General features: G+C 40.7%; 1 protein-coding gene across 3 annotated transcripts in view; it reads right to left on the reverse strand.

The window, feature by feature from the left end:
- Positions 1 to 15,527, reverse strand: part of LOC124408808 (AF4/FMR2 family member lilli-like) — a 252,252-nt gene that overhangs the window by 204,626 nt on the left and 32,099 nt on the right. For all 3 annotated transcript variants that reach the window (XM_046886019.1, XM_046886020.1, XM_046886018.1), the window contains exon 2: positions 10,375 to 10,958. In XM_046886019.1, coding sequence (XP_046741975.1) covers positions 10,375 to 10,386 — 12 coding nt within the window. In that variant the 5' untranslated portion in view covers positions 10,387 to 10,958. The remainder of the gene's footprint in view (positions 1 to 10,374; positions 10,959 to 15,527) is intronic.

The following is a 15,527-nucleotide window of genomic DNA, read 5'->3' on the forward strand; positions in this document are numbered from 1 at the left end:
CAACTCCTGTGTCACGGAAAATACTGATTTTTGGAACTTATGTCCATGAGAACTTTTGATTGAGAGTATATGTACTATAACATACTGAAATGGAGCCAATTTCTATAAGGATTCTGCGATATCCTTTGAACAAAAGTGTGTATATATACGACCAGCTGGTACGATTTATCAATTTACAACATGAGCAGCTGCAACTGCCCGTAAGACATGGATAATTAATTTTTTCCCAGCAAGACTCACTTTGCTCGTCACCATCGTCACGTGATACCCTTTTAGCCCTTGCCCTCAATCATCTCACGATGGCTTCTGCCGCCGTCTCGGCACGCCATGTCACGTCCTCGACTATCAGCACTAGCGTGCTTGGTTATCATTTTGTACTCGCCGATCGGTCGGTCGGTCGGTCGGTCGGCGGTATAACAAGACAGATTCAATCTCCACTTTGCTTGCCAATGGCGTGTCTTGACGTAACCCGCGAATGGCAGCAGCTTCCAGAATATAGCGTGCTTCGCCAGACTTTCTGCGGTGTGTCTCTCTCTGAATCTCAAACTGGGCTACTGTTATAACTCGTATCCGCGTCGCCAACTGCAGGGGGTCAGCTTTCGCGATGAGATGAATATCCAACAAGGATTTGTTCGACTCTTTTTTTCCGGCCGTTGTATCATCGGGCTGAAGGTTGTAACGTTAGCGTACCGAAGCATCTTTGGAAAAAATCGTTATTCTGCAACTTTAGGATAACTTGAAATTTAGTAAACTGTTAACACAGCATCATCAAACTCGGATTTGATAAATTCAACTTTTTTTTGGGTGTTCCAAAGGTATAAAATAGTAATTTTTGTTTCAACCTCGTGTTATATCCGGGAACATACGCGCTGATGACAACCAGAGAGTTCCATTGGAGATGTGTAAGGTACCTTAAACTGCAGTCAAATAGTTCCAAGCACCAATGGCTATATTTCTTGTGTTCAATTCGTTATAACACCAAGAAACCTAATAACGACACTTAGTTTTTCAACAAAAAAAAAATTAACCGCATAATTCTGTACCTCAAGAAAATTGTTTTAAATGCGCGATGTTTAGTGTCGATACCTACTTATAGGCACCGTGAATGCAGGGAACTTAATAAAGGATCAACCACATCATCGTCAACTATTTCCACACTTTTATTCACGGGCCGCGGGGCGATGTCGCGAAGTATAATGCAGTGTGTAAGAAAACGGTGACAAGGGTGGAGCGATGAGGAGGAGAAGGAGGAGGACGAGGAGGAGGAAGGCTGATAGTGTTACGGAGGAATATCGGCTATAAATATCTCGGGTAAGCAACTTCCTCGTAAAGTTTAAGTCCTCGGAGGCTGTGCAGGATCCCGGGATCTCCCCGCGATCTCTCTTCAATCTCCTCTCCTCCGCATATCCTCGAGAGTAAGCGTAACACATGCTTAGCCGAGGCTTCTGCTGCGGCCGGTCCGAAGCTGACTGACACGGGTAAGCGGTTCGTTGAGCGTCTATTCCAGGTTGTAATAGCCCTTGAATCCTCAATAAAACCGAAAGGCTCTTGGGCTTGTCTCGTTCGAGCGCGCATAAATTTGCAAGGTACTCGATACACTCCGGCGAATCGCTTGTACAGCTGCTTGCTCGGCCGAAGAAAGCTTATTTTACACGCGTCCCAACAACCGCGACAATTTCTCGAATAGATGAGGATAGATTTTGCAATGACAACAAAAGCGTTTTAAGAGTCAAATTTCTAAAGCCAGGTGCTAATATATAATATGTTGTATACATATAAGAATGTGTTGTGTGTATTTACTTATAAAAAAAAAAAATAAAAAAAAAACTTGGCAAACATAAAATTTAAAACGAACACACAAGGATGAAATCCGAACATGCGTGCAAGTGCTGTGCAAATAAGCCCATATTTCAATTTCGAAAAATCACTTCAAACACTGCATTGACCACGAGAGTATAAAAAGTCCTTTAAAGAAGAATAAATATTACAAAAGTACCCATATATATTTCTAACGAAGAATAAAAAGTAGAGACACGCCTCGGGATATGAAATGGTTTTGTCATTGTAATAAGCTTTTCTCATCCTCTATATTCTGATAAATTGCACTTAAATCTGGAGGAATATAATATCTGCATTTTTTCCCTCCTCGGGAAACTATAATTGAAAGTAAATATCAGATCCGCTGCGTGGTTTAAATAACGCGGTTAACTTGACGTGGGTGCTCCTCGCCGTAAATGCAAACATGCATAAGCGGTGTCAGTTGCAGACAGCGAACTTGTATGTACGCTTCTCTTCGATCCGAGGCGCGAGGGAGGGGAGTATGGATGGGCGTTACATTATACATACGGTGCGCGGCGCTGTTTATGTGGCGATTTCAAAGTTTGGCACCTCCTTATACACCAGGGTCCGCTAAATTTACGCTCACCTTAAACCCGCACCTCGGTCCTCAAGTGACTTTAACGATTTATAAATTAACGAGGCCCATTTTCTTACCGCGAAGCACGCCGCGGGCCCAAGAAGAAGAACAAGAAGAACAAGAAGAAGAAGAAGAAGTTGTCCGAATGAGCTCCTCGTGCACGCCGTATATATTTTACCTATTGCCTGCACATTGAGTATCTGTGCGGTTATTATACGACTCGTAGAACCGTATTCCATATTGAAGTTCAACCGCGCTTTGCGCGGCACCACACAAGCAGTCAGTATATGTAATATGGCAATCCATCGTTAAATGAGAAGATTAATGAGAATCAAATATGTGCAGTCAAAATTTTTGACACAGCATTTTTGGCATTTTTTAATGCAAGATTATACAGCTTTTTCACAAATTTCTTACCTTTGAAGAATTGACATGTGCGCATAACGTGCATATATGTATGAAAGATTTTAATCATAAGGCGTAATACAAGAAAAAAAAAGAATACAACAAATTATACTTATTTATGCGAAAAATCAATTTCTTCAGCGACTATATGACGAAAATTGATAGACCAGATGAATATCAAGCCATGTACACGGTTGCTGTGATTCTTTATACATCCGGATTGATCGTATGGGTCATAGTGAGCTTATTTTTACATGCAGAAAGATCACTGAACTCTAGAAATCTCGTAAAAATCAGGAACATTATATGTTTACATGAATAATTAATTACGATTGGTGATTCGTTTAATAACCTGTCCAAAAATCGTTAACACGAATCATATATATGATCCTCGTTTCGTCATGACTGCAGCTATGATCGGGTTGAGCGGGGTGTACCAATAAAATAAAGACTTTATACTACGTGCCGTAAAATTTGTTCATACAGCTGTACCTTGTTGTAAAACGATTCTAACTCGTTTTTAAAATGAAAAGGATACGTCCCCTGGAGATGTATAAATTTGAAATCTCGATTTCTTCCATTAAAAAATACGCCCATTTCGCTGTGCCAATCAGCTAAACGAAAGTTAACATATTTTATGATTAAACTGGAAAAAGATTGTCGAAATTTCAAAACTAGTACTTATCTTGTAGCGGATAGTAGTTGCTGAAAAGCGAGTAACATGGTTTCGTTATAATATTTCTCATCCAACAATACCAATATATACATACTATATATTATATATATACCACGTATATGTAGTACTATTCTACCGGCCAAATTCATTCTCGTTTTATTGGTGTTATAAATAATAGCGAAATGATAACAGTGTGTTAATACCTAATTTAAGTAAAGAACTTCATGGTTAACATGGCCTTAATTTATTGCCTGATTAATATTTTCATGGGATCCTTAAACGAGTGAGTTACATTATAAGAACAGCTTTAGATTTCTAATTTGCCCAACGGGAGAGACCGAATTGAATATATAAAAAATAGACACACACACACACACACAAATTGTGTGCACACCATAAATATGGGTGATTCCTTGACCCGTGTACGTAAAACTTGGAAATTATAAGAACTATTTTACAACTATACAGATTTTATGACACGCAATTCGAGCTCATCATTTTTATCGTCAAAGGCGGTTGTATATTTTCGTATATATATACATACCCACAGCCAGAGTGCGTCGAGCATAAAATAGCCTACACGCGAAAGTTCTTGTGTTAATTATGCAAAAAGGAACGAGACATATCAACCCTATTCCGCCTAGCCGTCTTATACCGAATATTAAATAACTCTAATTTGCATGAGGATTTCATCCCAAAGTATCCGACGTGAATCTAATCCCATTCAATTTACCAATCAAGCACTGTCGAATGTCGAATTTCCAAATTTACCGTAAGAATTGTTCCACCGCAATCCTCAACAGGCCATTCCAATATTAATTTTAGGCTTTTATTTCGAGATTCGTAACGGCATACGGTCAGCCACCAAGCGTGTAACAATCGCAGAATCCGAGGTTAAGAAGGAGAGAACGTAACGGCGGGGCGATGCGTCGAAGAGTTACAATCCGCGACGTCCATATATTTGAACTCGCCGCGCCTCCTCGAACGACATTCATTTATTTCAGGCGCCAACTTTAAATCCATCAGAACAATTAACTGACCAAGCGACCGGCCCCTGGCGAACGGTGTCCTTCTACTACCTACACGTGTGGGCGTCGCGGCGTCGCGGCGTCGACTCGAACTCTCCTCTCTGATTTCCATCTCAGCGGCTACTTCACTCTGCTCCAAGTCAAAAGTACCCACTGTCTTTCCTCTCCGAAGCACCTTAACTCACCTCGCCGCCTTTTTGCGTAGCTTGTGGACCTTTGAGGTCACGGTTGAGTAGACGATAAATAAGAACTCATCAGGTTGGTCAAAAACAACGACTAGCTGCCACTTGAAAACGAGCTTGAAATACTTGTGCCAAAAGTTCATCGTCACCTGTAGGTCAATTCTCACAAACGGCCGTAAAAAATTTACTCAGATTCCTATACGAGGTTATCACAATAAAAATTCAACGTTCAAGCTCGTTGTGTCTCATCTTTTATCTGTTTCTTTTTTTTTTCAGACTATTAAAATTTTCCCAAGTTATCGCCGTTTTGATCGAGTAAATTGCTCCTTCATAGAAAAGACAAAAGTAGAGTTGGATGATAGAAAATTTTCAACCAAACAAACTTGCACATCAAAGCACAAAATTGCAATGACTGTTGCAGCAGGCGAGTCGCGGTAATTTGAAAAATATAAAAGTCTTTGTCGACTGGCTCAGTTATGGGTACGAAGACGAATCGTCACTCGAAGGTATTAAATTCGCGCTGATACTAGGTAATATAACGTAACGCCGTGGCGTGGGGTTTTTCGCTATCTGTCGGTCAGCAGCGCGGTTCAACGACCTAATTAGACGCGGACCTTGCAAGACGCACACCAGTGCAACGGCAACTGCATGCATTACAAGCGATAGGCAGTGGCACCTAGTGTTGACTGGTGCAGTAGCGGCACGAAGAAGCGGAGAAGAGTAAGCAACTCAGCTGGTCGTTCAGCTGGGCATCCGCAAGTGCCTGCCTCCCCCCGCCCCGGGTAACTCCTCGGAGTTAGGAAATAAAAGCTCTCTCTCTCTCCCCATAAGCCGGGGTATAACAACAATTCTCCTTCTCTTTCTTCTTTCGCCAATTATATGGTGCTCTGATTAGAATCCCCTGGTGCACTTTTCACGGAATCTACCGGAGCGTAAAGTCAGTCCCGGATAATTGCAGGCAATCGCGATTACAAAGGTTCGTCCGTAGGTATAAAATACGGAATACAACATACCTGCAAGCCGCATGCATCCATGGATGCACGCCCATGTCTGCCGCTGCGCTTACAATTAGACGAACGACTATCTGCATTATCTCTGCCCCTCGGCTTCTTCTTTTCGCTCTGCACTTTATATACTCCGAACCTCCGTCTATCCAATCCATCGTGGATATTCGATACGTTTTGCGATGATACACGCTAACCGCGATCCGGAACGAGTATTCAATTTACACACGGTATGTATAGTATAATGGTGCAGAAAAGTCCACGCTATTGCAGCACCTGTTATATCGGTTCGTCGTTTTTCGTCCTGCGCTGCGCTACGGGACGACGAATAATTATTCCCGTCATTTTCCATTACTTATCGCTAGTCCTCCGAATGCCTGAGTTATAAATTATGTAACGCATAAGCTGAGTTGTACCTAATTCGTTGTGAATTCTCGGTAGAGAGAAGAACGAGAGAACAGTAAATACCTACTACCGTTGCTATTATCAGTAGGAGCGCACTTGCGCTATTTTTTTAAACCTTCCGCACCGCCGATTTCACCGAGTAGTTAAACGAATTAGCAATTATCCGCGGGAAGGAAAGATGATGATTTTTGTCTAAGTGGACGATAAATCTTACAACCAGCTTTCAAGGCTTCTGCCAATAATACGAGCCGCGCTTCCCCTCGATCAAGCTGTCAAAGGTTTTTCGAAACCTCTGCCTTCAGGGGTCACCAAACCCTTTACTTATCCAACGCCGTAAAATTTCACCGCCAGCTGAGAGTGCGGACGTTAAACCAGAATTTAACCTCAATTTGATGGTGTTACTGGTAATTATATAAAGTCCAGTTCTGCTATATCGATTCTAGAGATGAAAGACGAATAGAAAAAAACATGCTGAACCAGGTGATTCACTGAGTATTCGATTAAATCATTAATAGTTAACTCAACCTGTCACAAATTCGAAGATTCCAAAATTTGGCTACCAGCAAAGATCTACGAATATACGATTATATAAATATATACATATATATATATATATATTACATGAATTGCACGTCTGGTCAGAAATCTACATCAGAAATGTGTCCCTAAGTCAAAAACAGTGCTCTTATATCGATTGAAAGAAAATTCCAAAGATTTCATATAATAATAAATTGATTACATAATAATTAACCGTAAAATTAATGACGAAATATCCATCGCCTGTTCTGTATAGTTTTTCTTTCGGTATAATCCAAAGGATAAAATTTTCCACAAGACAATATCGTATTCACGATATAAACATAGATGTCTAGAAAACTTGCGTGTAAATAAAATTCGCATGTGATAGACGGCACCGATTACGAGGAGCGACGACTTTCCCCTCCTTCTCGGCAACGGAAGCGATTCATAGTACAGCACTACTACCGCGCATATACACACCTCGGAAGAAAGGCGTCACCCTGGTTATGATAAATAAGAATCCATCTCGCTGCTGCAAGGCTGGTATCTGTACAACCATCCGTAACCGCAAGGAGGTGGGGCGGCGGGGGGGGGGTTTCTTCCTTTTTGTCCATCCTCGTTTAATATATGTACGTGTCGTCTCGCGTTTCTTTTTCGAGTCCACGACTGGTTTGAGATTGCACGATTATATTCTTTAACCCTTTTCTTTCTCTTTCTCGCTCTCTTCCTCTTTTCATTCTTCGTCTTCTCTTTTCACGAGAGCTGCTTCTCGTTTTTCTCTCATATTCATATCATCCAAAACTCGGCGGAGGCTAACGGGGAGGAGGAGGCCACACCCCGGCAAGCCGAGGATGATTATAAACGATTATTAATGCCCCCCCCCCCCCCCCCCCTCCCCCCTACCCCAAAGTTGCTGACCCGGTGCGACTCGGAATTTCACTAGCCTCGCATCGCTGCGTGAGACAGCAGCGAGAAAACGTGCACGCTGTGCAGATTTCAGAGAAACGAAATCACGGGGGTCGGTAAGTAACTTTTCTTAATTGGACAGCGACAATGGCAGATAATTTTCATGCTACGTTCTCAGTGCGGGGATACCGACTAATTTGCGTAACTCGGCACCGTACGGCATAAAGAACTCCGTTATGCTGGGGGGGGGGGTCTGACGGTGGGACATCAGCTCCGAGATTCGCAGACTCTGCACTCACAATCGGAAGATGATGATGCACTCAACTGGCGTACAACAACTTTGCGGTCGATTCCCAACGCGGCCCAGGGTTCTTCGGAAATTCTTTATATCCTTACTGTATCAAGCATTATCCCAAAGGCAAATTAGCAATAATAAACGTCGCAGCGACGCGAACGAAGACCACCGCGTGCTCGGTATTCACGACTGCAACATACGCATATATAATGATAACGGTGTGATGCAGGAGAAAGAAGCGAGTGTAAAAATTTACGACGACTCGCTAATCCCGTAAGATACAAGTCTTGCTTCTTTCTGATATCTCAAATTTTGGTAAAAAACTTTCCCGCATTTTGAGGTATTACAAACAAGAAGTATTTTACAGAGATGGAGATAAAATAGCGAAAATTATTCCAACGGTATGTATAATTTAAATTCGATAAAGCGGTTGCGGTTTCAGTGGCGTGTCGATCTTGTATTATGGTATACGCGGTCTGCCCCCTGCGATATGAACAGATTTCGTTCAATGATCGTACATACCCTCGAGTTGTCCGAATTCACTGCACGAAAAGGGCACTTACGATTCCCTTCCGCGTGATGCCGAATAAAATCCAAGCTCTCTCGGAGATCGAAGTGGAATATAAAGGGGGATATTTATCCGGAAGAATCACTGTCGAATTTCATTATTGTTATACGCGTTGAAACGCAATCACGGATCCCTCGTGCGATTCAATACAAGAGAAATTTATTTTCTTTCGATCATTTTTTCTTCGGTTTATACAATCGATCGGTATTCGCAACTTCACGATCCCCCCGTCCGGTTCTTTCGACATATTTACAGCCCTGCGGGTGAAAAATTACGCAATTTCACGGTCAGTTCAGCAATGCATTATATATCTCGCAAATGACGATGATTTGGCATCGGTTTGATACGTATACATATATATATATATATATATGTGTGTGTACATAATACATATGTATATACACCTAATATACACTTAACAACAACGCGCTACGGTGGTCCAGTGCATTTGCAATGTCGAAAAAACCGCGCACTTATTGCAGCATCAGCTTCAGCTTCAGCTTCAGCTCCAGCAGTAGCGTCCACACCTGTAATCTCTGTGCGTACAAGTAAACACAGCATGTATCCCCCCTCCCCCATCGGGGTGATATTCTACGCATTCCAAGGCAGAAGTCGTCTGCGGTGCAGCGAAGAAAATAAAATACAACTCATCTTCTGCAATTATTTTACCAGATAATAGGTTTTAGCCTATATATGTAATAAGCGGAGTATGTATTTTCAAAATTGCAGCACCATCTCAGCTTTGTACGAGACACAAAGTTTCAAACACAATTTACAACTTGCACAGCGGCAGAAAAAGATCGACAATTTCTTTTACAACATAGTATAATTTGTATAACCATACGCGAACAATTTTTACACATATACCGATCTCGCGCTTTCGTACAATCTCACCACTCCTCTCTCTCTCTCTCTCTCTCTCTCTCTCTCTCTCTCTCTCTCTCTCTCTCTCCCCTCTACTCTTCTTTTTTACTTTTTCGTCATGATTTTCTTCGGGTGGTAAACGCTTATCTCACTATTAAACCGTACAGCAAAGTGCCAGATAACGAGCCGGGATTCCATGCTGCACGCTTAATTATAATCGCATGCATTGATGCTGAACGCGGTAGCCACCGGTGCATCCTTTATAACGCCTGATAATACCTGTGATATTATTAATCGAGCGACAACCGTTCGATTAACTTTGACAAATCGTTTAATCGCTCCCGGTGTTGGTTCGTCGACAATTCATTGTCAACGAGTCTCGAGATAAGATTAACAAGTCCAATGTCCTCGGCCCGATTATTTATTTATATATATATTCACCTGAATATCTGCCGCAGTATAGCGTGCAAATATAAATATTTAGCAAAGCTATTATTTAATTATATCAATGATACGTCAAAAATTAATACCCATGAAGAATTGTCTACAATCTGTCCTCATGGAAGCGTATATGTAGCTCGATTGCTGTCTAAAACACAAAGCTTATTCACACACGCGATTTCCAGCCAACGTCGTCGTCGCGTTGCAAACATAGATAAATTAATACGCCGGTCATTCAACACAATTCGAAACGTCCTTTAGATAAAAAAAAAAATTTTCTTCCCACTGCCAAATGCCAGGCAACGGAATTACCATCGTCCCTGTACGAAGATACTCCAGTCGACGGTGAAATATCCATAGACAGATTACAGATGAATGCAGCTCAAGGCCTGCGAACTTTACTCCGTCGCATACAATAATGAGGTCTAGTATTCTCTTTATTGCAGAGACTTTTTTTTACATCTCCTATACACGTTACACAATAAGAGACATATAACGGATTCGATATGCAGACTAAGGGCACGCGTTATAATCAGCGAATTTATTTTTCGACTTACTAATGCAGTGATCGAACCTGCGCCCATTACCGGAAAATATAAACCATAAATACAATTTTTCTGTAAACCAATATGTTATGCAGTATAGGTACTTTAGAATAGACTCACCATGAAAACCATGAACCTTGATTGCAGGTTGGCGTTCTCGGTTTAAGTCCGCGTTTCCGGCCACCACTGGACGTACTTCCTCCTCTCCCGTTTCGCTTATCAGCTGATGCTCTTCACAAACGTTGTTATGTCCGAAGGTATATATATATATATATATATGTATTGTATATCCGGTATGTATATTTATATTATTTATCTCTCAAATCCACGTCACAAAAAGACGATGAAGCAAAATCGAATGATTAATCACTATATTGAATCACTCCCGTCGATTCAGTCTGAAAACTCACGATATCGATCCTAGATTTACAGCAACATATCACTCGCGCGTTGGACGATCTTGAATGTATAGGTACAACGCGAATTTAATCGCAACACTTGACTCGTCGCTATTGTTGTTCTTGTTCTTATTCTTGTTGTTACTGTTGCTGTTGTTACGTATGTGCGTAAAATTCTAACCTATGAAATTAGCTAACTACAGTTAAATTGCAGTCGGCCGGCATGGGACATAGACCGGCCACCTACACTGGCCTCTGGTTGAGTACTGGCATAAATACTGGCCCGTTCAGGGAACTCCTTGTCACCTGAAACATAACGAGAGAAAAATTATTTAGCAAACAATATGTCACGTTAGTTAGCAGGCTAAGCATCAGCAGAATCTAAACTAGAGGGACATTTGGTTTACGTAACAGTCGTCTAGTCGTGACGGTGCGTACTTGGAAAATGATATACGTGTATTATGTGTATCCTCGTCGAGCTGCACTTCAGGCATTGAGCGAGCAAATTTTTTAAATACCTTCAACGATTCTGTAGCTGCACTGAAGTGCAGCGACTATCGCTCTCGCTCTCGCTCTCTTTTTCTCTCTATAAGCATAATAAGAAGTTTCGAGTCATCGAAATTGATATTGACTATATATAAACAAAAACTATTGACACATGTTCAGTTTATACTTCTATGTGTACAACAATAAATTTTCGAGTTTAACACAATAGATATATAGATTTTTGTAAAAACAGATATCATTACCTGTTTCAACCATTCAACTCTCGACTCAACAAAACATGAATTAGAATAAGCTTAATTTATTTTTATACAGCGAATTTCATATTTTTAAACAATACGATTAACGGTGCGTTCAATCAAATTTCTAGTCATTTCAATCACACATTTTCTTTCCACAATGGGTATAAAGTGTTACAATGCGTAAAGAAAGGAGTGAATCGATAAACATTGAATACGAATGAAACATTGAAAAAATAAATAATAAAAGTAACGTAAAAGCGCATCTGAAAACAATTCCACTGATTCAAGCGGCTTCCAGAGAATTAAAAAAAAAAGAAAATAAGTAGGTATACAATATATGTGCGTACTTATATGTAATAAATTCTTGCGCGCGGTAGCGCTTAGATTTTTAATCGCTCGAGTTCTTTAAGAATTCCCGGCACGTTCGACGGCCGTTACATAATGCGCTCTTAAGTTTAACCCGGTCTTTATAGACGGTAACACTTGCATTACTATCTACAATCTCCGATTGCCACCGCACTATTACCACCCATATATACCTCTGTGTACTTATATTTAAAGACAGAACCTGCATGATCCTGCGCTGCACCTTGCAGCATATTCGAGCCATTTAGATTTCGATAATACAGGCTACGTTAAAGTGAACAACGACAACAACTGCGTTAAGGATGAGGGTCGACTATAATAATCGGAGTAATTCACGTGCGTACAGTCGATAGTCTCACGTTTTTACAGGTTATACATCGACCGATTAATTAATTATCCCCTTTAACGATAATTATTAACCGGGTTGCAAACAAATCTGCATAGGTATACATGTGTATATATAGGTATATTAGGTATGTGTACATATATGCATAGATTGAGATGAACATTCTTGTACCGGTTCACGTACACCCGGTAAAATTGAAAGTAATTAACAACCGAACGTGTAAAAAATGATGCTGCCTGTACACACAACCATGAACTGATTTTAATTGACCATTGCTATTGTTTTCTCCTATCCCCCCTCCCTGTAGCTGTGCATTACTGACAATGAGAGTATTATTATACAAGTATACCAGTGTACATACCCACTCTTCCATCAATCAAATTGTAAGTCGCTCGTGCTTTTATGTATACATATTCAAACATACATAGATACGTGCATACATATATCCACAACAAGATCAAGCTGCAAAATGAAAGAGAGTCAAGAAATTACAAGTACCTCTATGATAACAAAGTTATTTGTCACCCGGTAGACACAGACAATGTGTGGCAATAACGTACGGAGCTGTATTGCATGCGCCTTATATATACCGAGTGCATCTACGTGTATTTATAGATATCCATACACGCCATACACGCCATACACGCGATGCACGCAGAGATCGGAAACTATGCCTCGTACCACTGCAGGTGAGTACGTGCAGTAGGTAATCCTGCGTGAAATGCAGGGAGAATCAATCGCACATGACGACGAATCGGCGATGCGATCAACGCAACAACGACAAATCGCGTTCTTTAAGCCGAGCATGTGCATGTGGCGATCGGTGTAGGTACATAAACGCAGCCGAATTGTGAAAAATGAACGAGATGCGAATGGATAATCGTATTGAGGCGGCAAAGTGGTCAGGAGCAGGCCGAGAGGCAGCCCCCGACTGATCGCGAGCCTTGGTTGGACGAGATGAATGATCCGCGAGAAGGAATCGATGAGGTGAGAAATCCTTTGAAACCAACGCGTGACACTCGCACAGTAATTTGCAGGAGTTTATACCTATATTACGTATATTTGTGCAGAAAACTGTTGACGAAATCATCTCGTTCGGATATTTCATATTTATGTATGTGGAGTGCGCAGCGCAACGAGGCGAGTCGAAATGGAGTCAAAACGTGTGGCGCAGAGAGTATTTATAGGTATGTGATATATTACATGTGTGTGTGTCCACATAATGCATATCACATATTTTTCTTTGTGTAAGTGTGGTGATAAATCGTTTTACATTTCGTTCGTATAAAGTAAGAAAAAAATTTTCTGCCAATATAGAAACGTGCATGCAATGATATTGTATCGAAAACGACGATATTTATACACCTAGTGTGTGTATTATAGGTATACATATATTATGCAAGTTGACAAACAGCGTGTCGACTCAATCCATGAGTGAATGATGTTGGTATATAAGTATAGTATAGGTAGGATATACGATTCCACCGCGCAACTATAGCCTTGTGTGTGTGTTTTTTTTTTTTTCTTTTTTTATTTCCCTCTACCTTATGTATTTTACATTTTTTATTGCCATCCAAGTACAAACGTGGAGAGGCGGGATATCAGAGCTTTACGTACGCGCAACGTTTACGATATTCCAGACGTGTGACGTACGCGGAATACGGATTATAGTTTGCAGACTGGCCTTTTCGCTGCAACCTGTATAATGGATTTAGATCAATCTTGGAATAATGTGTGTGTATATGTATATAATATGTATATATATATATATATATATATATATATACACGATAGAAAATAGAAGAAAAAACGCGAAAAAGTAAGAGATAGAAATATGAAGAGAAAGAGAGTAGAGGGGGGGGGGGGGGGGAGAGATATAAAAAGAAAGAAATCGTGCAGGTGTACCTACGATTGTTGTGGAATAAATTATCGACCTGCAGACCTTCGAGAAGTATATAAGGTAATTCAATGCGACACCGCACGACTATTATACGTATACCGACAATCGGATTTACACCCATTAAATCACCTGCGTATAAAAAGCGTGTAGAAGGAAAGAAAAAAAGAAATTCAGAAAACTAAAAAACACCAAAGAAAATTTAAAAAAATCGAATCGTCGAAACGTTGACCTTACGACACCTTAGTTCATACGCCAAAGAAATTCCATACAATATCATAACACAATCGTTTTATCGCATTCACACGCCTATAATTCATAAGTGAAAAACCATATAATGCAGCACATAATGTATAATGTATAATGTATAATGTATAATGTATCGGTGTAAATACTCGTATTCGATTCCTCGGCTATGGTGCAGGAGGTATACTACCGCAGCAGACAACCGCAGGCTCTCTCTTTCTATCCTGCAGTTTTTACTGCATCGCTGCCATGCAGTAGGTACGTGGGTACCTGTGTCGGAGAGACTGCAGCCCGGCTGCTGTCGCTTGTACATTAAGACGCCAGACCCCACGGGCCGGTAACTAATTCAATTGCTTTCCTTGCTCGAGTCCCGCTTGTCCTCTCTGCAGTTATACGCGTTTACTCCGAACGATACATTAAGTAAACGCTTGATCGTATTCGCGGTGGGTACATTAAACTGAGAGCCTTATACTTAATATACCCGGCACACCCGAGAGTATAAGGTCGTATAATACAGACGTGTTTGCAAAAATCCTCATCTCAAAAATCTCTTCTTCCAACCATTTCACTCCCGTCAGGTGGTACGAAGAGGTAGGTGGTACACCTTTTACACGGAATGCCCGATAATCGTTACGTTGTTAATACTATTGGCACTTTCAATTTTTTTTTTTTTTTTTTTGACATTACATTATTCAATTTACTTTATTATAACAATACAGAGGAAAGAGGAGAGCTGCAGGATGTCTCATCGTTTTTACAATACAGAAATCTGTATTCTGCAATCCCATGCACCGTCAACAAAAGCATACATAATTTACACGACTAGAAACAAGTTTTCTGAATCACCTAACTTTGTCTCTCACAGTAGAATAATGTCTTAAAAACGTTTCGTCGATATTGCATAGCGTGTCCTAGCAGATATATATATATATATATCTAACCAATATACGTGAAAATTTCACAGGGCGTGGTTGACGGGATCCAATTTAGAACGAACCTGGTGTTTATTTAAATCATTCGATCGGTCATGAAATAATCGATTAGCTCCAAATGACCGAGGAATATAATCGTTCACGTCGGTGGACTCGAGGCGCACACATATTACTGCCTTTCGAGAATCGTTAATACACAAGTACACGTTTATAGACAAGTACCTACGCGGCGTGGCGGAACGGAACGGAAGAAAAAATCTACGACACGTCGAATACTACGAGTATAATTGCATCGCAATTTTATGTCCTGCGCGCGAAAGTTTGGACCATGATCGGAGGAAG

The sequence above is a fragment of the Diprion similis genome, chromosome 8 (genome assembly GCF_021155765.1).
Source record: "Diprion similis isolate iyDipSimi1 chromosome 8, iyDipSimi1.1, whole genome shotgun sequence".
NCBI lineage: Eukaryota > Metazoa > Arthropoda > Insecta > Hymenoptera > Diprionidae > Diprion > Diprion similis.